A 25,727-nucleotide genomic window follows, 5' to 3' on the forward strand; every position below is an offset into this window, starting at 1 on the left:
CATCTCACACACAAATTCTGATCCCGGTCCAAAACATTTAGTTTGCAACCATCTGCATTCATCTGTCATTGTGCCTCGGTCTGAAAATAAATGCAAAACGCTGCTCTGAAATGTTTGATCAAAGTGACACCTTGTTAACCCCAGGCAGGACTTGAAACAATGAATCTTTGCTTCACAGGCTATGATTCAGAAGATCCACCAAAAGTTGGTTTGTAGGCAGTGCTATGGTGTGTCAGCATGCCATCCATTACAAAAACACACACAAGTCTGGATACATATCTTACAATGACTGCTGCACTGCTATCTCCCCATTGGGAGAAATTCTGTACATCATTCCAATAGTTTTGAAGTACGGGAGCTGTTGAAGCCTCACGACCCCTGGGTACATAATTTGGAATGGTTAGCAATCTAACTATTTTGTGAGGAAATTTCATCCAGCAATCCAAAATTAACACAAAGACCAACCAACACTAATTAAGAGCTTACCTGAAACATAATTGACCAGGCAATCCTTTGAATGAAATTTGATTTTATTCAAAGACTACAATACAGCAGGAACCCTCCCACCCCCCAGTTTATTTATTTTGGAAAATGTTGTAGAAGCAGATCCTCCATTTTAAGAAGAATCTGAAAAAGAAATACAAAAATTAGGTTACTGACTGAAGCAGGAGCTCATGGCTTGGACCTGTAGTCCAAAAAGGTCCAAATCTGAGACTGGGTTTCTCCAAGGGACGAACTATGAGGATAGGACCTGCAGTCAGTGAGTTTGCCAACATGAACGGACATTTCACAGGACGTGTGTATGTTGATTCTCCTGGGCTGCAACCAGGGTTCAAGCAGTAAACAGTAAACCAAGATTCTTAACATCTTTGTGAATTATCGCCTGTTATGTTGTCCTCAAATGTCAAGTGTCAGTTTAATCAGATTGTATTAGATCGTGATGGAGGGGGAAATTAATCTCGGATTTATAAAAGTTTGGGAGTCTGCTCCCAAAGTTGCTGTTGTTTTATATCAATAATGAAACATAAGGATGTCAATTCAACCTCAAAATCCTAGAGGTCCATTGCTTGAATTTTTAATAGACACATTCAAATGTAAATATTGTTACCTTGGCACACTAAACGTATATTTAACCAGCATATATAAAGTATTACTAAATTTAAACCTGCTAGCCAGTGGAACTTAGTGCCAAGCCTTTGCCAATGAAATGCGACTGTTGTTACTCTAAAGATATTGTGGATGTGGATTTTGGAAGCAAAGTGAACTAGGGCCTACTCTTTACATTAAAGGGACATGTTGTAACAGCAATGAAATCAAACATTTGTCTGTTTGTCCTCCAAGGCTGTACATGTCGAGTGGTCACAACCAGGAACATGTACATTTTGTTTCATAACAAAAACCTCCTACGTTTTGATAGTAACCAACTGTGCTACATTAAACTTTCATTTAGTCAAATACATGATTAGGAATTAGATGCTAAAAAGCATACATTATAGGATTTACAGCAAGGGCTTCTAGTTGATATGCAGATATATTTTATATATCGTTTATATCTATACAATGGAAATGGGGACAGTACAAGGAAAAAAGTAAAAAAGAACATCCAAATTAATAAATGAATTCACACAAACAAAGGGTTGAAGGAGGACACGTTTTCTTTCCTTCTGTTTCAGTGCTGATATTATTAAAGTGGGTTTACCAGGCTGCCAGCCAGGACCTAGCTTTGTGAGACGGAGCTCAGCTTATCCCGGAAGAGAGACATCCGCAAGCACAGGAATCCTCACAGACCAGCTTTGCCTCACCATGAAGTGTCTTTTGCGGGCTGGCTGTCTGTTTCCTTCTCCGTGTGTGCCACCGCCTCCTCAAGGACTTGGCCCGCAGCTCTGGCAGAGGGGGACTCTGGTCTCAGGGGGCTTCGCATACTGCTCTCTGTCTGTCTGTGGATTATCTGATGGGCAGCAAGGAGGTGGCGGCGCTGGCTTTGCTTCACTGTTAGAAGAGAACTGAATCAGTGGTCTGTGGATCCCCAGTGGAACTCCTGATAATACCGATAGGCCAAAGCCAGTGTGTGTGCTTTGTGTGGCAGCCATACAATGTCTTCTGACTTTTGTTTTGCTTTCTTATTATATTTGTATGTGTCTTAATGCCAGGTGACTCACCTTAAAACATAAATTCACTGCAAACCTTAAAGCAACTTTAAAACATTACAAGGCGCAAAGAATGGATCCCAAGAGATGAAACAACACCAAGAAGATGCTTTGGTGGCATGACTTGAAAAGAGATACAGTGGAAACATCTTGGGTATTTTATCCAGCAGTGGACTGATAAGGGCTGATTATAATTTTTAAAAGTTAATAAAACCGGCATTTAATCACCAAACCAAAGGTATCTGCTCTTCTTTGAACCTTTCACAATGATTCTCTTTTTTACATGGCTCAATTTCCAAATATTCAGGGCTGGAATATTCTGTTTCATATTTCAAATAAGGTGTTTAATATTCTGCATTTCTGATTACTAGTGGAATATCAGTGATCATGTAAATGCAGTTATGTAAACATAATTTTAAATAAATGTAAAATGAATTATTAAGTACGGGCATAGGCATAAGTTTAGGGAGAGAACTCATCTTGCATCCCCTCCACCCCTCCCCTGGTCCACAGAGGACTAAAAATGCATATGCCCCCAATAACGAAATGAAAACTACACCCCTGCATGTTTTTTTTGTACAACTGTGTAGTACATGGCACTAAAAGCGGATTATACTAATCCCTTACTTTGCATTTGGTTACACAAACTTTTGTTTTACGTTACACTGTAATCATATATTTTGGTTTCTCCTAACAGAAGTGAAAAGATTATCTGGATTACTTTTGAAAAAACTGAATACTTTGTATTCTTTTAAACAGCTAATTGAGTGGTGACAGACTAAACCCCTGTGGGGTCACTATGGATATCTGACCAAATCCAGACTATTTCAGATACAAGAGTAATGCTTATCCAAGTCAAGACATTGTAGGACGGTTTGGAGAGTTTAAAACCTCTTATTTCAGCATTTCAACCTTGAGAAAGCTTGATAAAGTTTCTTCTGAGCCTTTTCACACATTCTATTTTCAGTCTATCTAGGGTGTTTTAATGTGTATTGTTAATTTATTTATTGTTATGTGTATAATGTAGTTTTCTCCTGATCATGTTTTAATTCCACATCGGCAACACAAAGACATCAGATGATTTAAAAGGTTGATCAATGTCACTGAATTTGAGAGTCTTAGCCCCGGGGCATCCAACTATAGTCTTTGAGTAACTCTTGCCTTTTCTTCACCTGATCTCTTACCTAACTGACTGAACTAAGTCTTTGGTCAACAAAAACTAAACACAAAGGTCTTACTCTGGTGAAACGTTTAAAGATACTATATAGTGGTGAAATGCACAGTGATTTTCAACACATCCTTCTATTCAGATTACACCTGTAGACCTTTTTAATCTTCTCTCCTACATTCAAATAGAAAAATGGCTTCCTATACAACAGGGCTATTCAATTCAGGATTGATTTTCACTAATTGAAAAAACAATTGCCAATTTCAAAACTGGACATTTTGAACCCTGCTCCCAGCTCTGCTCCTAACGTTTGCTCAATTGAAGCTGAAAGCCACCTTTTAAAATGCACCTCCAGTCCACCTCAAGTGCAATCGCCAGCTAGGCACTACAAAACATTGCTCTCTATAAAAAGGCAGATCGTATTTAACACCAGGTTGCTCTTCAGGCCTGATGTACTATGATCCTTAACCACATTTTCTGTAGTGCTATCTGTCATTGCACTTTGTGTTACTGGTTAACTAACTGATGAGGCTGTATTCTATGTTCTATCACACAATGTTACATTTGCACTGAATAAATACTGAATGCAAGATACATTATGTATCAAATGAAGGTAAATACAATATATAACAATTATTGAAAATACTACTACTAATAATGATAATAAAAAACAACAATTTGATATGCTATTCAAATCAATATAATGCATGCTGTATATATATATATATATATATACACTCACCTAAAGGATTATTAGGAACACCTGTTCAATTTCTCAATAATGCAATTATCTAATCAACCAATCACATGGCAGTTGCTTCAATGCATTTAGGGGTGTGGTCCTGGTCAAGACAATCTCCTGAACTCCAAACTGAATGTCTGAATGGGAAAGAAAGGTGATTTAAGCAATTTTGAGCGTGGCATGGTTGTTGGTGCCAGACGGGTCGGTCTGAGTATTTCACAATCTGCTCAGTTACTGGGATTTTCACGCACAACCATTTCTAGGGTTTACAAAGAATGGTGTGAAAAGGGAAAAACATCCAGTATGCGGCAGTCCTGTGGGCGAAAATGCCTTGTTGATGCTAGAGGTCAGAGGAGAATGGGCCAACTGATTCAAGCTGATAGAAGAGCAACTTTGACTGAAATAACCACTCGTTACAACCGAGGTATGCAGCCAAGCATTTGTGGAGCCACAACACGTACAACCTTGAGGCGGATGGGCTACAACAGCACAAGACCCCACCGGGTACCACTCATCTCCACTACAAATAGGAAAAAGAGTCTACAACTTGCACAAGCTCACCAAAATTGGACAGTTGAAGACTGGAAAAATGTTGCCTGGTCTGATGAGTCTCGATTTCTGTTGAGACATTCAGATGGTAGAGTCTGACTTTGGCGTAAACAGAATGAGAACATGGATCCATCATGCCTTGTTACCACTGTGCAGGCTGGTGGTGGTGGTGTAATGGTGTGGGGGATGTTTTCTTGGCACACTTTAGGCCCCTTAGTGCCAATTGGGCATCGTTTAAATGCCACGGCCTACCTGAGCATTGTTTCTGACCATGTCCATCCCTTTATGACCACCATGTACCCATCCTCTGATGGCTACTTCCAGCAGGATAATGCACCATGTCACAAAGGTCGAATCATTTCAAATTGGTTTCTTGAACATGACAATGAGTTCACTGTACTAAACTGGCCCCCACAGTCACCAGATCTCAACCCAATAGAGCATCTTTGGGATGTGGTGGAACGGGAGCTTCGTGCCCTGGATGTGCAACCCACAAATCTCCATCAACTGCAAGATGCTATCCTATCAATATGGGTCAACATTTCTAAAGAATGCTTTCAGCACCTTGTTGAATCAATGCCACGTAGAATTAAGGCAGTTCTGAAGGCGAAAGGGGGTCAAACACAGTATTAGTATGGTGTTCCTAATAATCCTTTAGGTGAGTGTGTATATATATATATATATATATATATATATATATATATATATATATATATATATATATATACAGTTGCTCTTACTCAAATCTCCCTAATTTGCAGTGACTGACAATCAGAGTTGGGATCAATTCCACTAATTCAATTCCAATTCAATTTATCCCTTTAAATTCCATCAAATCAATTCATTATCCAGAACACTTTCCTAAATTCCTTTTCAATTCAATTCACCTCAATTCCAAATTCGGATCAATTCTGCAAATTCAATTCCAATTTGATATTTCTCCCACACCATTTCCTTAATCCTTAATGGTTTCCTTCTTTGTTACCATCACTTAAGTTTTCAAAGTGATCAAACACCAGAGGCTTCTCTGACATTGTGAAACTGTTTGTCCAAATCAGTAGGCAGTGGGTCCTCAGCCAGTCCAGGTTCAATCACAAAATCAGGGTTCTCAGTAACAGTCCAAGTCAAAAACACGAGCAATCCTTACAAAAATGATATGTTAACACAGTCAAAACCACCACAATCCTTCTACTCAACAAACAAGGACAGTGAGGTAGGTCTTTATATAGTAAGTTTTAGAAAAGTGGGTAATTGCAAGTAATTGAGATGGTTCTTGTGATATATCCTTCCTATCAAGAGGGCAGGACTAGGACACTGTCTTGTATGAGTGTCTATATTAGGTGGATGAGGAACTCATTGGCTGAGATTCAGATAATAGAAAATCCTCAGTTGCTAGGAGGCCAGGAAAAATTGACCTGAGAAGCATTTGCCTGTAATTTTAATGATAAAACATTGTCTTGTCTACATTTTATTGTCTAAATCATTGATAAATTTGATGAAAATCATAATTATTACAAAATAAAATAGTTTAAGAACAGATAATACATCATTATAGAGGATTGATAATGGATTACAACAAGGCACATGAAAAACATTTCCAATTCAAATTCTGAAGTATGAGATATTGACAATTTCAAATTCAATTCCAGCTGAAAATGTCTAAATTCCAATTCAATTCAAATTCCAAAGACTGAAACATTCACAATTCCAATTCTATTCCAATTAGAAGAATTACAATTACAATTCAAGAATTTGAATTACAATAATCATTAAGAATTCAAATTGGAATTGATCAATTAAAAAAAGTATAAGATTTGAGTTGGAATTAGCAGATTAATTTAAATTTAAATTGAATTGACCCCAACCCTCCTGACAATTAAATAAATTATACTAACAAGCAAAATTGCAACTGCTTGAGAGCAAAAACACAGTTCTTCCAAACCTACAGCTTTAACGGGGCAGCAGTGTGGGGTACTGGTTAGGGCTCTGGACTCTGGAGTGGAGGGTTGTGGGGTACTGCTGTTGTACCCTTGAGCAAGGTACTTTACCTAGATTGCTCCAATAAATGCCCAGCTGTATAAATGGGTACAAATGTAAAAATAATGTGATATGTTGTAACAATTGTAACTCACCCTGGATAAGGGTGTCTGCTAAGAAATCGGGTAATAATAATAATAATAATAATAATAATGGAAAATAACTGGAAACAAAATAAGTATGGAAAATAAAAAATAAGATTTGTTTATTGCAGTCATCTTTGAAACCCATCTTTGAATCTGTCCCTGGGGATTATAGAGCAATTGTGGAGTTTTAGGATCCATTATCTTGTAAAGCATGATTGGATTAAATTAATTGAAGTAATTGAATTATCCTGACGACAGAATTGCCAAGTGGACTGATCCCCTCAAATTAGAATAGTCATTCTGCATACGTAGAAAGAACAATTACCAACTTATGGTGCAGAGTCTATTCTTTGCAATGACTTTCTTTTTTAAGTGATATGCTTTTAAATGTATTTAGCAATAGACCAAATGTTGTGCTAACAGAAGTATAGTACAACATTACTGTCTTTTACCATCTGTCCACACATAGGTGCTGCAACACTAATGTGGAAATCTCAATGTTTGGAGACAAAAGAGGAGACCAAATGTTCTGCTAAACATCTTGTATCAAGAGTAAGCAAAAATTCAAATATCCAAGGTCCTGCTGGAATTTTGACAATTAATCAAATTCTTTGACATTTATCAATTTATTTAAATGGAAAAAACTCAGCTACCAAAACCAAGTAATACCTTGTTTTCCCAGACTATGAACAGAGAATGCTTTGCTCATTTATGTAAATATCAAGTAGTTAAAAACTTACATCAAGCCCTTCAATGAATCACCCAATTAACAAATTTCTCAGTTTTATTTAAGGAATCACAAATGGCTTATAAACTGTACTATATTATATATATATATATATATATATATATATATATATATATATATATATATATATATATATCTGTAGACAAAACAATCCAGGCATCATTTCATGATGTAAGTAGTTCAGCACATGAATACAGTATCCCATCTTTGTTGCGTATTACTCACCTCGGTCCTTCACTGTGAGTTTCTTAACCTCTGGGATGAGGAAACCATAGACCAACTCTGCAACGATTTCTTCGGACTGCAGCCGAGTTCGGCTGGAAACAAATGGTAACTCTTTACACATTCGGCTTCCACCACAAACAAATCAATCTGAAACAGTAATGACTTGAAGGGTAAACTCACACGCAGATATACAGCTCTGGAAACAGATCTGGAAACCACTGCAAATTTTTCTTAAATCAGCATCTCTACATGTATGGCAACCATTCCATTCCATTCCTATTTTTATTTGTAATTTGAGAGAAATGCTGTCAGTAGTTTATAGAATAAAACAAAAATGTTCATTTTAACCAAACATACCTATAAATAGTAAAACCTGAGAAACTGATAATTCTGCAGTGGTCTCTTAATTTTTTCCAGAGCTGGATATTCAGCTGCAAACTTCATAAGTAGGCTTTGTACTTTTCAACTGTTTTTCTTCTTCTCTCAAAACACAAATTGTCTTTGAAGCTGAACCTAGTTGAATGCTATCTACATCTCACTCCCATTCCAGCAGTATAAGAGACACAGCTGTTAAATGAGTTCATTCACATTTGGCAAATTCCAAATTGTCGACGGTATAAAAGTGAATACATTATTAGAACTCTGATCTGTTAAACTACTCACCTCCTCACCTCTGTCTTATCTATCAATTCATTTAAGATGATGAGCTGTAGACTGTCCTAATATATCACTTAGAGTTGGGTTGCTTAAACGTAGAAAATGAGCAACACAGACATTTGTAATCAGTTATTTTCACTGTTTTGGGGACTTTTTGTACTGTTTACCAGCAATAGGAGAAAAAAGGCCAGGTCTATCTGAACTCTTTAGTAGACTCTTGCAATGAGGGCTGGTGATTAATTGTGGAAGTGGAAGAGTAGAAGAAGCACAATGCTTTTTACTGATGAAGTTTAACTTAAATTAACTTAAATTATAACAAACATAATCCTAGCAATAAGACAACTAAGCAAAGTGTTGTGTAACCAAATGATACTTGCAGAATGATCATTGTGAAATAGCATCTATTTGGTGCAATATTTTTCCATGGCTATCTGAATGCATGGCATAATTTGTTCGAAATTAGAAGAAGCTCAAATCTCATGGTCATCAACCCTGTTCTGAGTTTAGCATGCCAAAACTGTATTCTAAAGAAATTGCTGTAACTTGCCATGTGTTATTCCCAAAGCACTGTTTTGTAAAACACATGGCTTTTGAAAATCTCTGCTAATAAGAGGAAATATAATACAGACACTTTCTGTTTACTGACAACCTAGAAACCAACAGCTGAAAAGCCTTGAAAAGTAGATCCTTGAGGTGCTGCCGTTTTACATTAGTTACAGGAGCCACTATCATAGGCTAGCTGTAGTGACTGTGTTTTGAATTGGGTTGCTTTAACTGAAAATTGTCAAATTAATGTCATGAGTATTTATTAAATTTCCTGCTGGTAATAATAATTAAGTGTCAGATTTAGATTTTACAGGATTTCAAAGACTACAGTAGCATGAAAAGATATCAGCTCATATTTATATAAATAGGTATTGTATTTAGTATATTGCTGGCTTAAAAAAGTATAATGCATTATGAATAAAAAAATACCCTAACCCTAACCCTAACCCTAACCCCTATCAATTCTAATACCAATACTGTCACAATTACCATTACCAACATTATTATTACTATAATACTACTGTTAATATTTAAATCCTTACAACATTAAGTTTGAATCTTGTTTTTAGCTTTACTAATTTTCAGATTGTAGTAATGCATATGCCTCTTGCAACATCAAATCTGATCAAAATCACCATCAGAATATGCAAACCAGACAGCATGTAATACGTACGTTTCCTCCATGGCATAAGCAATGCTGTTAACCTCTTCAGCGAGCTTGTGGATCTCTTCTCTGGCTTGTTCATCTGCCGTTTTCTCCAGTGTGGCCAGAATAATATCTTCCAGGTATGAATCAACAGTATCCTGGTGCACCTGCACAACCTGGGACAAACGCAAAGCACACATTTTGTGTTATCTCCATGGTGTTCTTTTCAAAGTTTTTAAGTGACTGCTCAAAAGTGGAAGTAGATGTCAAAGATGACTGTATTACTGATAAGCTAGTTGATGTCAATATTTTTAAGAAACCTGTTGGCCACAATAACATGTATGTCAAAGGGAATTCTGTTTTTTTCCCCATCAGTACATCTGCATTTGGACATTAATCCACTGCACCACACTTCAGGACACTGGTTGTTTCAGTAGTGATTCAAGTTATGGAGTTCATTTTAGCTTTAAATAACTTGGCTGAGGGAACGATAGACAGCCCATGAGGACAAGGCCATCAGAACCCGGACCCACATGGAGGTGGAGATTGGGCAGGCGGAGGCACGTTTGTGAGTTTCAGCAAATAGGAAGCATGGTGAGCTACTGACGCCAGTGAAAGGAACTTTTGACATGATATTTATGATAATGTGTCCACCTAAAACTTTTGTTTTAAACTTCGTAAACTGTGATCCAAAATTGAATGCCTCACTACTGTGCGTCAGGCCTTTGATGAAACCTATTTCACGCCGCTAAACAAAAACATATCCATCCCATGCCTAACCCCGGTAAATCAGAACACAGAAGGTGTACCAGCCACAAATGCACCTATTCCAACTGTAACAAATGTCAACTTTGCAGAGACCTGTTTGAAGATTTCGTCCTCCTCCCGCCGACGCCTCTCCTCCACTTGTCTCCGCCCGCTCTCCTCTGCCTCCCTGATTCGCCGGTCTCTCTCCGCCAGGATGGTGAAGGCGTGAAGGCGTCGTTCCTCTTGCAGACGGACCAGCTCCTTGGAAAGGTAGCTGAACATGTCTCCCAGGACACCTCCAGCAGTACTGGCCAGGTAGCTTTCTGCTGTGGAAACCTGGCAAAAATCACAAAAATAAATCACAAAATACTTGCTTTTATTCAGCACTATATCTGTCAAGCACATAAAGAATTGCAAATATTTGAATCAAGGTATAAACACTGTAATCTATCACTGCGCATAATAAAGGGTTAATAGGGGAAAGACTGTGATAAAATGGAGGAGGAAGCGGAAGGAGAGAGTGCAGTCTGATTGGTCTTTATCCTCTCTCTGTATCGCCCTGCCATGAGTTGGTGCTACTCCTTGGAAAACCCGGTGAATACTACATTAAGGCATTAAGCATGGGTTTCCTTTTCCTATTATCTAAGGTATGGATTTAAAAATGTTAGGCTCCTCTAGGCGACAACACTCTTAATCTGAAGAAGTGGTTAAGGGGGAGACTGAGGGGGAATTGGCAGTAATTTAAGCCGTTTCAAACACCTGGAGCTCAGGTTTCTAATCTCTCATCTCTGAGGTTACACATTTTTTGTTTTTACGTTTTAAAATCTGACGGTATAGGTCATTGATCACCTCTTTGCATCTTGCAAAGCTGTTGTCTGACTGTGATCTCGTACCTGGTGGTTTTGCAAGTCTCTTTGGCGCTGCAGAGCCAGTGTGACCTGTTTTTCGGTTTTCTTCAGTAGCTGCCCCTCCTTCTGCAGGGCGTGGGTGGTACGCAACTCCTGAATGAGCTCCAGTCGCTTCTCCTTGCCTTCAAACATCTGCAGAGCACACACACACCACAAGACAGAAGGTTCAAGAAGGTTTTCTCTAAGCCAGGCATGGATAGTGTGTGGATACTACACCACAGTTCAGATGTTTTAGTTTGATCTCAGTTCAATTCCATTTTTATTTAGTGTAGCACCCTATACAACAAATTGCCACAGAGTGCTTCACACATTAAGACTATAAATATAAGCATTAGTACTAATACTAATGATAGCACTAAAATTGTAATAGTAATACTAATGCAAAAACAGGACATAAAATACAATAAAGTAATCTAATATGAAACAGTCAACTCTGCTGGGATCAGTGCCAACAATTGTCATTGTGTGAAGCTGATATGCCAGATAAGGTTTGGATTCAGTTTTTCTGTTGACAATACAATTTGAATGTGTGAATGTTCTGGCCCTTAGCCATGATTTCAAAATGAATCTGCAAACAGGATTTAACTAACATCAGCATTTAATAACAGTCTATGACTCCTTTGCAACACATGTACTGTTGTTATATATTTGGGAAGTACCTACGTTACCCCAATCTTTTTTGAAGTAGAGTACAATACAGAATTACAGAATCTTTGTGGGTTAAACTTTTGAACAAGAGATCCGGAGGATTAGTGGTAGGAGTGTGTTACAGACCAACCAACTCAAATATTCAGCAAGATGTTGCATTGTACAGTGTAATCAGGACTGCATGTAGCAAGGATGTGGCTGTTATAATGGGGGATTTCAATTTCCCAAACAGACTGGGAAAGCCCAGTTGGGACTACAGAAGCAGAAATAGAAATGGTTGAGATGGTAAATGACTGCTTTCTAACTCAATTTGTCAGGGAACCAACCAGAGAGTGCATGCATTGACTTGATCTTTTCAAATGACCAATTTCTAGTCATTACTAGAAATAACTAGTTAGAGAACCAATGGCAAACTGTGATCACAATATGGTTAGCTTTGAGGCATTCTTCCAAAAAACAAGGCCCAAGTCTAAAACAATGGTCTACAATTTTAGAAAAGCAAACCTTGAAGGTATGGGGCGGCATTTAGAAGAGTTAGACTGGGCACACTGGATACAGATTCAGTCGGAAATGGTGGTTATGTTTTAAGAATATACTACTTGAGGCTCAGGAGAAGTTTGTACCAAAACTTAGCAAATTCAGGAACAAAAAACATTGGCCAAAATGGTTTAATAGAAGCATGCAAAAAAATATCAAGATAAATAAATTGTTGTATAGCACATACAAAAGGGATGGAGATGAAACAAAATACAAAGAATATGTTGCGCTGCAAAGAGATCTTAAGAAAGGGATCAGGAAAGCAAAAGAGGGAAATAGAAAGAAACATAGCTCTTGGAGCTAAAACTAATGCAAAGAGCTTTTTTCAATATTACAACAGCAAGAGGTCAATAAAGGAGGAAGTGAAACAGCTAAAGGCTAAAAATTGAAGTATCTTGGAAAATGAACAAGATGTGGCAAATGTTCTAAATGAGTATTTCACAGAGGTTATAACAAAAGAAAAAACGGATGCCACGGATTAACAATCAGTCCAGTCAAATCCTAAGAGAGATCAGGATAAATGAGGAGGAGGTACTAAAGGGACTCGCAGAATTAAAAACAAACATATCACCTGGGCCAGATGGTATATTTCCAACAGTACTTAAAGAAATGACGGAAATGATTTATAGGCCGCTAACTCAAATATTCCAAAAGACACTTAGAACAGGGGATGTGCCAACTGACTGGAAGACAGCAAATGTCATACCAATCCACAAGAAAGGGGACAAAACTGAGCCAGGAAATTACAGACCAATCAGTCTCACCTGCATCACCTGTAAAATGTTGGAGAAAATTATTAGACAGAAAATAGAGGAGCATCTTAATGAAAACCATATTCTTGGAGATAGTCAACATGAGTTTAGACGAGGCAGATCATATCTTACTAATTTATTGGAGTTTATCAAACACGCAACTGCAGCTGTAGATCATGTGAAAGCATATGATATGATATACTTAGATTTTCAATATGCATTTGATAAGGTTCGACACCACAGACTGATCCTCAAATTGGAAGCTGTAGGCATTCAGGGTAATGTAAGTAGATGGATTATGAACTGGCTGATGTGTAGCAGGGTTAGGTAACTAGGTTTGGCATCGGGCCACTTTTTTTCTGAGCTAATAGTCTGCAGGCCAGAACATAATTAGCATATAATATATTACTGTGTTTTTTTTCAGTAAGAGTGGGGGGTAGTGCTGACGATGTTTTCTCCGGTAAGAGTGAGGGGGGTGCTAACGAACACAGGGATCAGTACTAGGGCATTTGCTTTTTCTAATCTATATTAATGATCTGGACTCTAGGATAGTTAGCAAACTTTTCAAATTTGCAGATGATACTAAAATAGGTGGCTCAGCAGATACAATCTGGGCAGCACAGGCTATTCAAAGGGACTTAGATAATATTTAGTTGTGGGACGACACCTGGCAGAAGAAATTCAATGTGGAAAAGTGCAAGGTAATACATGCAGGTAACAAAAATGTCCACTATAATTACACTATGGGAGGAATAGAATTAGATGAAGTAACACATGAGAAAGACCTAGGAGTCTATGTGGACTCCTCACTCTCCCCATCCAAACAATGTGGGGAAGCAAAAGAAAAACGCAAACAGAATCAGAAGAGTTCAGAGGAGAGCAACCAGACTTATTCCAGGTCTGAAAGGGAATGTCCTACTGAGAGACTGAGGAACTGAACCTTTTCACCCTAGAACAGAGGCGACTATGTGGGGACTTGATCCAAGTCTTCAAAAACATGAAAGGCATCGACCACATCAAACCAGAGGAGCTTTTCCAGATCAGCAGGGACACACGCACCCGGGGACACAAATGGAAATTGGGCTTCAAGGCATTCAAAATGGAAAACAGGATACACTTCTTTATACTGAAAGTTGTCACAATCTGGAACAAACTCCCCAGTGATGTGGTAGAAGATGAAAATTTGGGAACATTTAAAGTCAGACTGGATAGGATCCTTGGATCACTCAGTTATTAATGGACACCAAACGAGCACGATGGGTCGAATGGCCTCCTCTCGTTTGTAAACTTTCTTGTTCTTATGTTCTTCTAATGTGGGTCAATTAATTATACAGAATAAATAATAAAAAACAATCAAAAAAACACTGCAAATGAAAACTTGACCTAATATCTTATATGCATCTGAGATATTTTAAAGCAATTAGTAGTATGGAAAGTAATATGTAATATGGAAATAAATCTCATTCTGGTCAGAAATGAAGTCTTCATACCTAGTATTAATACAGAAATGTATTAATGTCACAAGAAATACAAAAACCCCATTTCCCTTGTTTTATTGAGAAAGAATCCATCCACTTCAACTAATACAGGTCGTGTTAAAGAAAACATAATTAAATGTTATTTCCTTGCAACCATTGATTGACAGTGACTCACCATATTCTGAATGGCTCTTCCTCTTAACAATTTCTGAAGGTAAATGACAGCCAGTTCTTTCTCCTCTTCTCCCTATTCAGATATAAAAGAGATGTTATTTAAACTGATTGTATTTACTGCAAATGGAAAGTCAGGATGGGTAAGGGCTTCTGCTAAGAAATAAATCATAATAACAATGATGCATCCTTGATTTCTTTGCTGTACACAACCAGGATTGTACTCTTGTACCCCATTTTTTTTTAATTCACGACCAGGTACTGGAAAAAACAAAATTAACTTTCAATATGGAAAGAAAAAGCAATCAAACCACAACAACACAGCCCATTGAAAAAAAAAATTTGAGGCAACTTCAGTTTGGTATACAAACCGGCACAAACTTTCACAGGAAGAGTCTTACAATGCTTTCAGTATGAATGAGGAAGCAGGCAATTTAGGTGAAAAAGAAACATCTCACTTGAGTTTTTCCATTTGTTTTTAATACAGATAAAGAAAAAGGTGACTTGGCAGGGTAGATAAAAACAAAATGTCAAGACATGATATTACGAGTACATTTTTTTTTGTATGTATTTTTATTTTGAAAAGGTGGAACATTTCGCTTTTGTTGATTTGGTGTGCAGCAGGAGTTAATTTAGAAGAGGTATAGATATTTTTGTATGGGTCATGCTGACCTATTTGTTTTACTTCAGCCTCCTGGCACTAACTCACTGCAAGACTTCTGGAGGGTTAGTAACAAGACACTTTACCTCAGGGGGGTCTTCCACAACTGGAGTGGGGGGTCGAGGGACTGGCTTCTCCATCTTGAACAGAAAACGCAAGGGCTTCTTCTCCTCACTCTTCCTTTTCTCCTCTTTCAGTGACTAAGAACAAAATTGTTACTATGGTTGCTGACAAATATGACGATTTCCTCTTTCCTGCTTTCTATGAAGTGACCATGTTTCCTTGCTGTCTTAACCTTTTCAGTTTCAGTTTTACTAAGGGCTTATCCATGTTCAACACCCTCTGAAAAGCTGTCATTAATAAGTAAGCACAGTTTAATGGGCAAAATGTATTTTTGCAAGACTAAATGGCAAACAAAATGCATCACGTGTCTTCTCTGGTTTACATTTTAAAGGCTCAAATCAAAATATCACATGACTAGTTTCTGCATGCATTTGTGTAGCTTCTTGAAATTCACATCATTAATATCCTGCTAATTAAGGTCAACTCGCTCTGCCCTGCAGCTGAAGAAAATGCAGCTGCATGATTTCTAGTTTCTAAAATGGTTGATCAAATCCTCTGAAGCCAAAATTTTCATTGTAAACCTTTTAGAAAACACTGTTCATCCAAAGGAGACACCTTGGCAGCTGATTCACAAGTATAATCTGTAGAACATTTGATTTTGAAAGCTTGAATACATGTTTCATGTCCTACCATTCGTTGTACCTGGTGTATCTGAGCCAGTTCCACCTCTTGTCGGGCAGCCCGCTTCACAAACCCTTTGCTGGTTTTGGATTTTGGAGCCTTTATGCGTGGCTGAGTGACAAAATCTGGCAGAGATGCCTCCAGCTCGAGCAAGCCTTTAGGAGTGAATGAAGCAGAGCTTACCGCAAAAGCAATGAACAGTTGTATATTGAGCTGGAGACTGCAGACTGCCTTCAAGATTATTAATGGCCATAGTAAGCAGAGCAGTGATTACTGTTACTGTTATCATGCAACTTACTGTAGCCTTTCAGGCATCTATTTATATTAGCAAATTCCTTACAAATTAATGACAATTTTTCTCTCCCAATGACAATGTACTTGCCATTTACAAGATTTCTGTCATAAAATCCCCCAAACCAGCCCCACACTCTATGAATGGAGTGTGAAACATGCTAACGTTTTTTAAGTATTGTTAGATGACATAAGCTCTGCTATGATATGTGAGGCATTTCACCAGACCAGCACAAAGGCAATTTGAAATCTTCTGCAGCAGTGGACACCCTTACCTTCATAAGTATCGAGGAGAGTGCTTTTCACAACGTAACGTTCTGAATCTCGATCTGTGGAAAGGCCCCCGCGAGACAGCGGGGCATAGGTTTGTGATCCATAGTCGGCAAACTCTTTGATGATGTCCCGTCTCTCCAGTTTTCCCTCTACATTCTTTCTTTTCTGGATAAGCTTCCTGATATCTGTGAGAAGGCAACAGAGAACACTGAGGCCCAAAACCATGAAGCCTTTTTCCATCTCACTGAATTTAAAGCACTCTTTTCATTCCAAATCAAATCAAACTGCTAAATATGTGACACATAGAGCAGGTAAAGCAGCCACTTTAGCTACAAAAGTACAATACAACCCTCCACTTCCTAGATATCCACTGTCCCCACATGTTTAACTGGCATCTTCAAATCTCCAAGGACTGAGAACCAATCAAAAAGCAGAAGAATACACAGCTCTCACGGCTCAGTGAGTATCACTACATGTAAGTGCGTTCACCTCTGATGTATTCGTTGCGCATCTTCTTCACCTTGGCCCCCTTGGTGCGCTGGAGCTGGGAGAAGCGGTCGTCCAAGCGCCGTACGTTAGCCTGCTGCTGCTTCTCCTCGCGTTGCTGCAGGAGCTTCACGAGGACCTGCAGCCTCGCCTCCTGTAGCCTGAACAGTGCGACAAACCACACAGCCCCTTGCAAAACAGCACTGATACTACACTACTGCACAGCACCATCGCTCGATTACTGGGATGGTGGTTTCTGGGAAGGCTAGAGAACAATCTCTTATTCTTATTCTTGATTTCTAATTTTCTTTTTAAATCTTTAAATACAGATATGAAATCTAAATAAGACTGCATTTTCTAATAGTCAAAATGACGTAGGCCTACATAACAAGCAAAGACTTGTAAGGAACCTGCACTCTTTCAACATTAAGTAGCTAGCCCACGGCCCTCAGAATTGACCCATGCCCCCAATTTCTAATAGAAATTCTTAATAAGAAAAAGTATTGTATGCAATGTTTGCCTTTGCTACAATGGGTGGATTTCCTCAAAAGTCCCTGTGACTTGTGAACCCTAATTCCTGTTGCAGCCACGTGTTTAAAAACAGTGAACAATTCTGCCGGCTGCTCTTACTTGTCTATCTCTCCTTCTCGAAACGCCCACTCCTTCCTTTCCATTTCATCCATCATTCTCCTTCTTTTGTCCAGCTGGGAAAGATCGTCCAGTGGCGGGAGGGTGGCTTCCCAGGCTCGCTTTGCCCGCGCTCTCTCTATCATCTCCACCTCTGCCAAGCCAGCTGGTAGGCCCCGGCCTGCAGCACAACGGAAACACTGTGAGAATCACGACAATAGACTTGGCGTTGGATGCGACATTCAAACATGTTTAAACTCCTGTCCTATGCGCCAATGTAAGCCCTCCTCATTAGGGGCCCGGAGCGGAGCTGGAGCTGGCAGTGCTAGAGCCGGAGCGGAGCTGGACTCAGGAACATCGGAACATCGGAGCTGAACACCTGGAGCCACTCCAGAGCCGGAGCCAGCAAACCCGGAGCACTGCCAACCCTACTCCTCATCACGGCTTTCCCAATTCAGTTCAATCCAACTCACCTTTTCCCAAACGTCTCCACCTTTTAAAAGGAGACAACTCTGAAAATCACAAACAGGGCAATCTGAGCAGAGGTTAAAGGTGGGTGATTGGTAAAGGAGGTGGTGAGAAGGTCTCACCTGGTTTAGAAAGAGGTGAACACAATTTAAACATCTGCACAGTGATAGAAATAGTAATAGCTGATGTAACAGAAGCTGTAGTATTTAAGGATGTTACATCCTCTTCATCACATCAAACACTGGCTCAGTTTACATGTCAACTGCTTCCATTATCATTACGTAGATCACCCATTTGACTCATGGAGGTAAAGACAAAGCATGTGCCTTAGGCGTCTTCATAAGCATGTGCGATCACTTTCTCATGTTTTCAAATACCACACACACAGAGTTAAAACTGTCCTTGGGTCTCACAGGATTTCTGCCATCCAGATCCCATTTATACGGTGGCCCTGAAGTGCAACTGCTGAAAAAATAAAACAGCGGCTGTGAGATTTGGAAGTGCTGAAAAAATAAAGCAGCTGCTGCCGCATTTTCAGAAGCAATTATGCCATTGGACAGCAAGCAAGTCACGTCGGCCAAGCCTGCTTCTCCGGAAAAGTCAACAGAATCTGAGAAAGGGGTGCCAACTGCGCAGAGCACAAAGTGTTCATATTAATATTGTTGTGATCTTCTGCTCTCTATCCACTTTGTGGTGACATATTAATAGAGTTATAGGGCTGTCCTAAAATGTATCAGAAATGAATGAAAACTTAGGTAGGAGACAGAATAGGGTTTTAAAGTAGCTAGATTTACTAAATTAACAACTGTACTTAATTATTAGAAAGCAGTTTGGCAGTGCTTTATTGAAAACATAAATCACATATTTGTATTATTATTCTTAAGCACTAACAGTAAACATCCGTTAACAATTCCATCAGAAGGAGCAGTTTACTGATTTAATAGACAAGAGCATGAGCTCATTTGGGAAATGCAAAATTAGAGAGATGGCTTTAACAAATATGAATAACTCCAAAAAATCTAAGAAACAATAATAAATAACAAATTAATATAAAATAGTATTTTTATTTTAGGGGCGGCACGGTGGCACGACAGCTCCAGGGGCACTGGGTTCGGGTCTCGGCTCGGGTGCCTGTCTGCGTGGGTTTCCCCCAGGTGCTCCGGCTTCCTCCCACCGTCCGCCAGGTTGATCGGCAAAGATAAATTGCACGGCAATGGGCTGGCGTCCTGTCCTGGATGTATTCCTGCTAATCCCCCATGCCTGCCAGGATCAGCTCCGGCTTCCCCGCGACCCTGACCAGGATGAGCGGCTTCGAAAATGAATGGATTTTTATTTTATTAAGGACTTTTGCATTGTCTCTCTAACTTATCTTAATTCTACATGTGTTTTGCACAATATACATTATAAAGCAAACAAAATAAATATATATATATATAAATTAACCCATTTGCACAATAAAATGGTAAGAAAACTATATTTAATTTATATAAACATCAACATCTTTTATTATTATTATTATTATTATTATTATTATTATTATTATTATTATTATTATTATTATTATTAATGAGTGTTATTCTATCTTTTGGAATTGCTCTCAAATTAGCCTGCCCCACTTTCCTTGACCAGACATTGTAATTTACATTGGATCAGGACTACTTTACTTTTTTAAATGTAAAATCTTTCAAATACACTTAACAGAAAATAAAGCTACTACAGTAAATTAATAACTGTAACAGGATAAACACCAACCGAGTACATACTACACTCCAAAAATTGAAGGTTCTTCAACCTGAAAGGTTCTAATAAGAACCTTTAGATTTCATCCACAGTATCAACCCTGGGAATCCAAAAAGGCTCTGAGTACTATAAGAAAATATACATGTTTAGTTAAATTAGTGTTACCATAAGCTTTCATTCATTTCTGATACATTTTAACTCTATTAATATGTCACCACAAAGTGGATAGAGAGAAGAAGATCACAACAATATTAATATGAACACTTCGTGCTCTGTGCAGTTGGCGCCCCTTTCTCAGATTCTGTTGACTCTTCCGGAGAAGCAGGCTTGGCCAACGCGACTTGCTTGCTGTCCAATGGCATAAGTCAAATATATTTTACAATGTACCTCCCTTTCCGTAATTGCTTCTGAAAATGCTGCAGCAGCTGTTTTAATTTTTCAGCACTTCAAATCTCGCAGTCACTGCTTTATTTTTTCATCACTTCAAATCTCGCAGTCACTGCTTTATTTTTTCAGCACTTCAAATCTCGCAGTCACTGCTTTATTTTTTCAGCACTTCCAAATCTCACAGCCGCTGTTTTATTTTTTCAGCAGTTGCACTTCAGGGCCACCGTGCATTTACCTGGTGCAAACAACTGTACCAAACCACACACATACAGTACAATATAATCTGCAAATGCTGAAAAGTTTCACGGCAACACATGAAGCTCTCTCTCATGATATTCAGAGTATTTCTGACTTAAATTTGATATTTAAATATGCCCTCCAGTGTATTACTATGAATTCATGAAATGGCCTATTCTATAGATGTGCTTAACAAAAAATTGTATCGTATCATGTCATGACATTTCCTATGTAAACTCCACCAGCCAGGCTGTCTCCCCCCAGAAGGTTTACTATATTTCAGATTTTTCACTCAGAAAAGGGACAGTTGCGGTCTGTCTCTTCAGACAGCATAGAAGAAGAGTTTGTGTCAGTTAATGTATTGCAATTTCTCTAACATCATTTATATTACAGTTATTAGTTTTCCTTCTTATCTGCAGCAGTGAATGAAATAAACTTCTGCACAGATAAAAACCGTCCCAAAAAACATATTGATCGCTCTTGGAAAAGACAAAACAAAAATATTTGCTCTGATTTAAAAACAAAAACAAAAAATCTTGAGGCTCTTAAAAATAAATTAAAGTAGGTTTATAGTGCATTGTGAGCACTTTTTTTTTCTCAAACTCTTTCAAGATTTCATCTTGGTCTTTGCAAGCTTTGTAATGGGAAAAATGAAGATAGTTTTACATCCACTAGGAATCATTCAAACACCTCTTGGCTCTTGATGGCAAAAAAAATAAATAATAATAATAATAATTATTATTATTATTATTCCTTTTGCACTCTGCTGATGAAACAGAGCAGCAAACCTTTTGAGTTTTGCAGCAGCTAGTTTCCTGCAGCAACTGTAACATACAGTACTTACTCCATGTTAGGGTGGCCAGTGTTAGAAGCTCTGGGGCCGATCCAGGGCGAGTTACATACTGAGGGGTGTAGGGGTCAGTCTGAGCCTCGCTGTCCCTGTAGTCTGTTTGCACAGCGACATTACGTGCAAAAGGTGTGGAAGGTCTCACAGCAGCACCTTCAGAGGTTGCATCTCCCCTACAAAACAAACAAAGGTATTACAATTCATACAGTGGGACCAGTGTCCCCTACACCTATGGAGCCAGGCATACATTATTGGGAGGGACAGTGTAACATTCTTTCAACACTGGGGGGCACATGTCCCCAGACAGGGGAGCAATTGTACTGAAATGTACACTTACAGCATTTTTTGTGAGTCTGAATTGCAATTACACTGACATTCTTTGTGAAACTAGGTGCATCAAGTCAAACGCATCAATGATACCAGATTAAAACTATGTTATCCTTTGCTTTGGCTCATATGCATAACCTACAGTCAACACAACCACTAAAAAGACTGAGTTAAGGAATACGGTAACCATACAGTTCTAACAATATACAGTTGAATGACCAGCATTGGTGTAACATTGTGCTGTGAATCTAGTAAAAACTCACAGAATGAAAATTAGGACTTACTTTGGAATTGCAAAAACAACATCAGGTGGGAGCTGCTGTGAAAAAGGTATAAGCGGACTGCAAAGAAGGAAGAGATAGGATTAGAGCCAAATTAATATATTTTAATACTTAAAGTACTCCCAGTGCCACTCAGATAATGAAATCCTGCAACTTTAATACACAGTCTGTTTTTCATACAAACCATGTCGACATGGTCAAGATTTATTCTAATAATAGTGCTTGGACTACAGAGATCACTTTGCCTTTGTTTAATTGTGGCTGCAAAGACAATGCTGTCAATTTACAGTGCTGCCAATGTTTATGTGATACTTGTATGATTGTGTCAGATCATGGACTTAATTTACATAGATTACATTTTAAAGTAACTGCATTATATCTTAAACATATTGTAAATACAGACATGTTCAGTGTGGATTATTTGGAATCTAAAAGGTATTTGATTTTATATTTAACATGTATGCATGTATAAATGGATCAATATTTTTTAATGCATTTTGAATAGAGATTGTTGTATATGATAATATACGCATCCATGCATGTTTTGGTCCATCACAAATATATTATTTTGTTATGTGGCCATATATTTTAAATGTATGTTTTCATATGCCAAAAAGTGGACAATTTTGTGGTATTTTATATATGTTCCTTTAACTGACTAATATATATGGGCCTTCATTTCAAATATATGCTTTTCCATGTGTTTTACATAAGTGGTTCTTTAATACTCTTACCGTTTAAAATACTTCCAGCGATCAGCTCCTGAAATATCACAATCAACATGTGTCCCATCCTGGACTTTTACAGATGGATTACATCTGAAAGAAAAGAACAGAAGTACTTTACATACAATAAAATTCAAAATGATTTGTCAGTCTAATGGTTACAAGTCTGTAAACTGTAACCTTCCCTTGCTAATCCAAAAGAAAAACATTCTGGAAAGGATTATCTTGAATCTAGTGAAGTGTGTAAGTAGAGTGTAAATTGGAGTCTGGTACTGAACAATTACATTGACTTATTGTGTCTTAATTGGCTATGATTCAGGTACAAAGTGTTTTGGGATAAAGGCCTGGAATTATAGGGGAAAATTGATATAGTGCCGGTTTTTAAGGGATACTCAAACGTACTTGTCTTTTTTATATTACTCTGAGGCCATCATTTGTCTGATGCCTTTACACAACATGCCTTACATTCAACAACACAGCTTTGATTTCAGGAAAGTGCAAAGCGTGTATAACGCAGCATGATTTAAAAACCCAGCGTAGATAGGTTGACTGCAACTACACTCATTTATTGACTTTTGTTAAACAAATACGTTTCCTGTAGCTGCCAGCATCTTTTTGTTCTTTACCATGAAGTTTCAAAATAATGAACTCAGTCATGTCAAGACCAAAGGAGCCAATCACCTTCTGCTCTGCTATTTTAAGGATTGGTGGGAATATAACCCTACAAAATGAAGGCACATGTACCTTCCTAGTTGCTCCCTTCGCTGCTCTACTCTGCCTCTCCATCGCCGATCAATAAAGGGTGGCACCGGGTCAGTAGCCTCCAGGCGTAGTGTGTATCGGGGGTGATGAGGCAGGGAACTAAACATGGATTTATACTCTGGGACTCTTTTCTGTGTGTAAAAAGCACATTTTATAATTTGGTACATTATTACATAACCATCGCACACTTCAGGATTCAGCAGGGAGGTTTATCTGCATTATCAGATAAGACACTTGAGTTTACCAAACAGAATCCTTTCCTCACAGCTTTGACTGGCATGTAATGTAACAGAAAAGACACATAGAAATGTTTAGCTTGATGACTGTATTTTAATGAATGGACAGTTTTGTTTAGTAAACAGATGAAACTGTACTTCTGCAATGAATGCTGCACAGGCTAAAGAGAGCAAGCAGCCAGCTACTCACCACCCGGTCCAGGGAGGCGTGGGCCCTGAAGTTAGCCCGGGCATGGTCTCTCTGGCTGGAGACAGCATACACAGGGTCTGTGGTAAAAATAGCAACATCTATAATGTTAACAGCACGTACCTCTATGAACAGAGACTGTTTTTGGATGAGATAAGATTTGTATGATTTGTTTTGATGTTTGCATTTCATCCTTTCGGTTTCACTCACAAATTCATCACAAATTCATTTCAGCACGATGATGAATGATGCATACAGACAGAGCACAACTTCTGTTCCAATTGCTTTCCTGGACAACATCACAAACATGGACATGTAAACCTGCCTCACAATAAATAAAATATAAATTCGTTTGTCAAAAAGTTGGGACCTTGAGCTGTGAATATATATATATAGATATATATATATATATATATAGCTATTATTATTATTATCAGTAGTAGTAGTAGTAATAGTAGTAGTACAGTTGTCATAATACATTACATTACATTTAAGGTACTAGTTTTAATAATTGAATTGAACCAGCGCACACGTCTCCTATGCACCGCTTACCGTACAGGTAGTCATGTACCCGCTGTTGGCGGTACCCTCTCCCGGCGCCCTGCTGCAGGAGAGTCTGGGTCACACTCATTGTCGCCGAGAGAAGAAAGCAGTTTGTCAGTAAATCGCCACGAAATGCCTCGCTCCTTCACTGAACCGGTAGATTGTGTTTCAATTACACAAGCCCTGCATCATCCCGCTGCCCGCCAGCGCCGCCATACTTGTTGGTAGCTGTAGCCATGGAGACTGTGCGCCGTGTCTATGGAAATGGCAGACGCGGAAGTAAACTGTCAGCTCTCGCACATGCGCTGAAGGGCAGGGACGCGTTTGATATTGTATTGTATTTTGAACATTTTCTCGTCCATTTTTCTTGCAAACAGCTGACATGTAACTTTGGATGGGGTCAGTAAGGACACATCACACATGTTATTCAATGTGGCTTCTTCGGATAAAGTGACTAATCTGCCACCTACTTGGCAAAACCGCTGTTCCCCATGAGCGGTGCAGTTTATGCCATAAAAAACGGAAATCACACCCAAAGACACAATTTTGAAAAGTTATGAGTTATTAGTTAACTTCCTGCTGTTTGCATGTATTTAGTAGTTTTTTTTTAAACCACTAAAGCTGCAGGTATATTCCTCCACTGCTACCTAATCCAGTGTGGGCGGTATAACACATCAATTTGGTCACTGTAATGTGTAGGTGATTTATATATTGATTGTGTTTCCCTTGTGTAAATGTGTGCATTGATTGTTAAAACACCTAAATCTCTTTCTTTTAAAGATGAAAATGAAAAACATGTATGAACTGAATGCAAATTCATCCTGAATTCAACATATGATGAAGAATGTCCTTTCTAATCCTTAAATTGGGCTGCTGCAATACATGGCTCACTGGGTATAGATGGGCTGTTACTGTTGTTACTTTGTGTAAAGCATAGAAATAAGCATAGGTGAGCTGTAAGGAATTATTCAAATCCATATGTATTCTTGTATGTGATGCTTCAAGTAATAAAGCATGTTTTTATTTATTTTTAATACATATAGATAATTATCTAATTGTATATGTTTTCCACTTTCCTCTTAAAAAATGTGAAACAGTCCCACGTTCCATATT

General features: G+C 38.4%; 1 protein-coding gene across 2 annotated transcripts; it reads right to left on the reverse strand.

The window, feature by feature from the left end:
• Positions 1–512: 512 nt before the first annotated feature.
• LOC136751347 (cilia- and flagella-associated protein 91) lies at positions 513–24,857 on the reverse strand. 2 transcript variants are annotated; one of them, XM_066706893.1, is made up of 18 exons: positions 24,624–24,857; positions 24,075–24,151; positions 23,631–23,779; positions 22,896–22,979; positions 22,165–22,221; positions 21,551–21,726; positions 17,878–18,055; positions 17,251–17,408; positions 16,764–16,946; positions 16,219–16,352; positions 15,540–15,653; positions 14,797–14,868; positions 11,192–11,338; positions 10,413–10,634; positions 9,579–9,727; positions 7,703–7,794; positions 1,803–1,989; positions 513–627 (listed from the first exon to the last, which is right to left on the reverse strand). In XM_066706893.1, coding segments are annotated over exons 1-18 (2,259 nt in total). In that variant the 5' UTR covers positions 24,703–24,857; the 3' UTR covers positions 513–626. The 2 variants fall into 2 exon arrangements, with proteins under 2 accessions (XP_066562990.1, XP_066562989.1); XM_066706892.1 differs by having other exon boundaries at positions 16,207–16,352.
• Between the last annotated feature and the right edge of the window lie 870 nt (positions 24,858–25,727).

This window comes from Amia ocellicauda, chromosome 6 (genome assembly GCF_036373705.1).
Source record: "Amia ocellicauda isolate fAmiCal2 chromosome 6, fAmiCal2.hap1, whole genome shotgun sequence".
Taxonomy (NCBI): domain Eukaryota; kingdom Metazoa; phylum Chordata; class Actinopteri; order Amiiformes; family Amiidae; genus Amia; species Amia ocellicauda.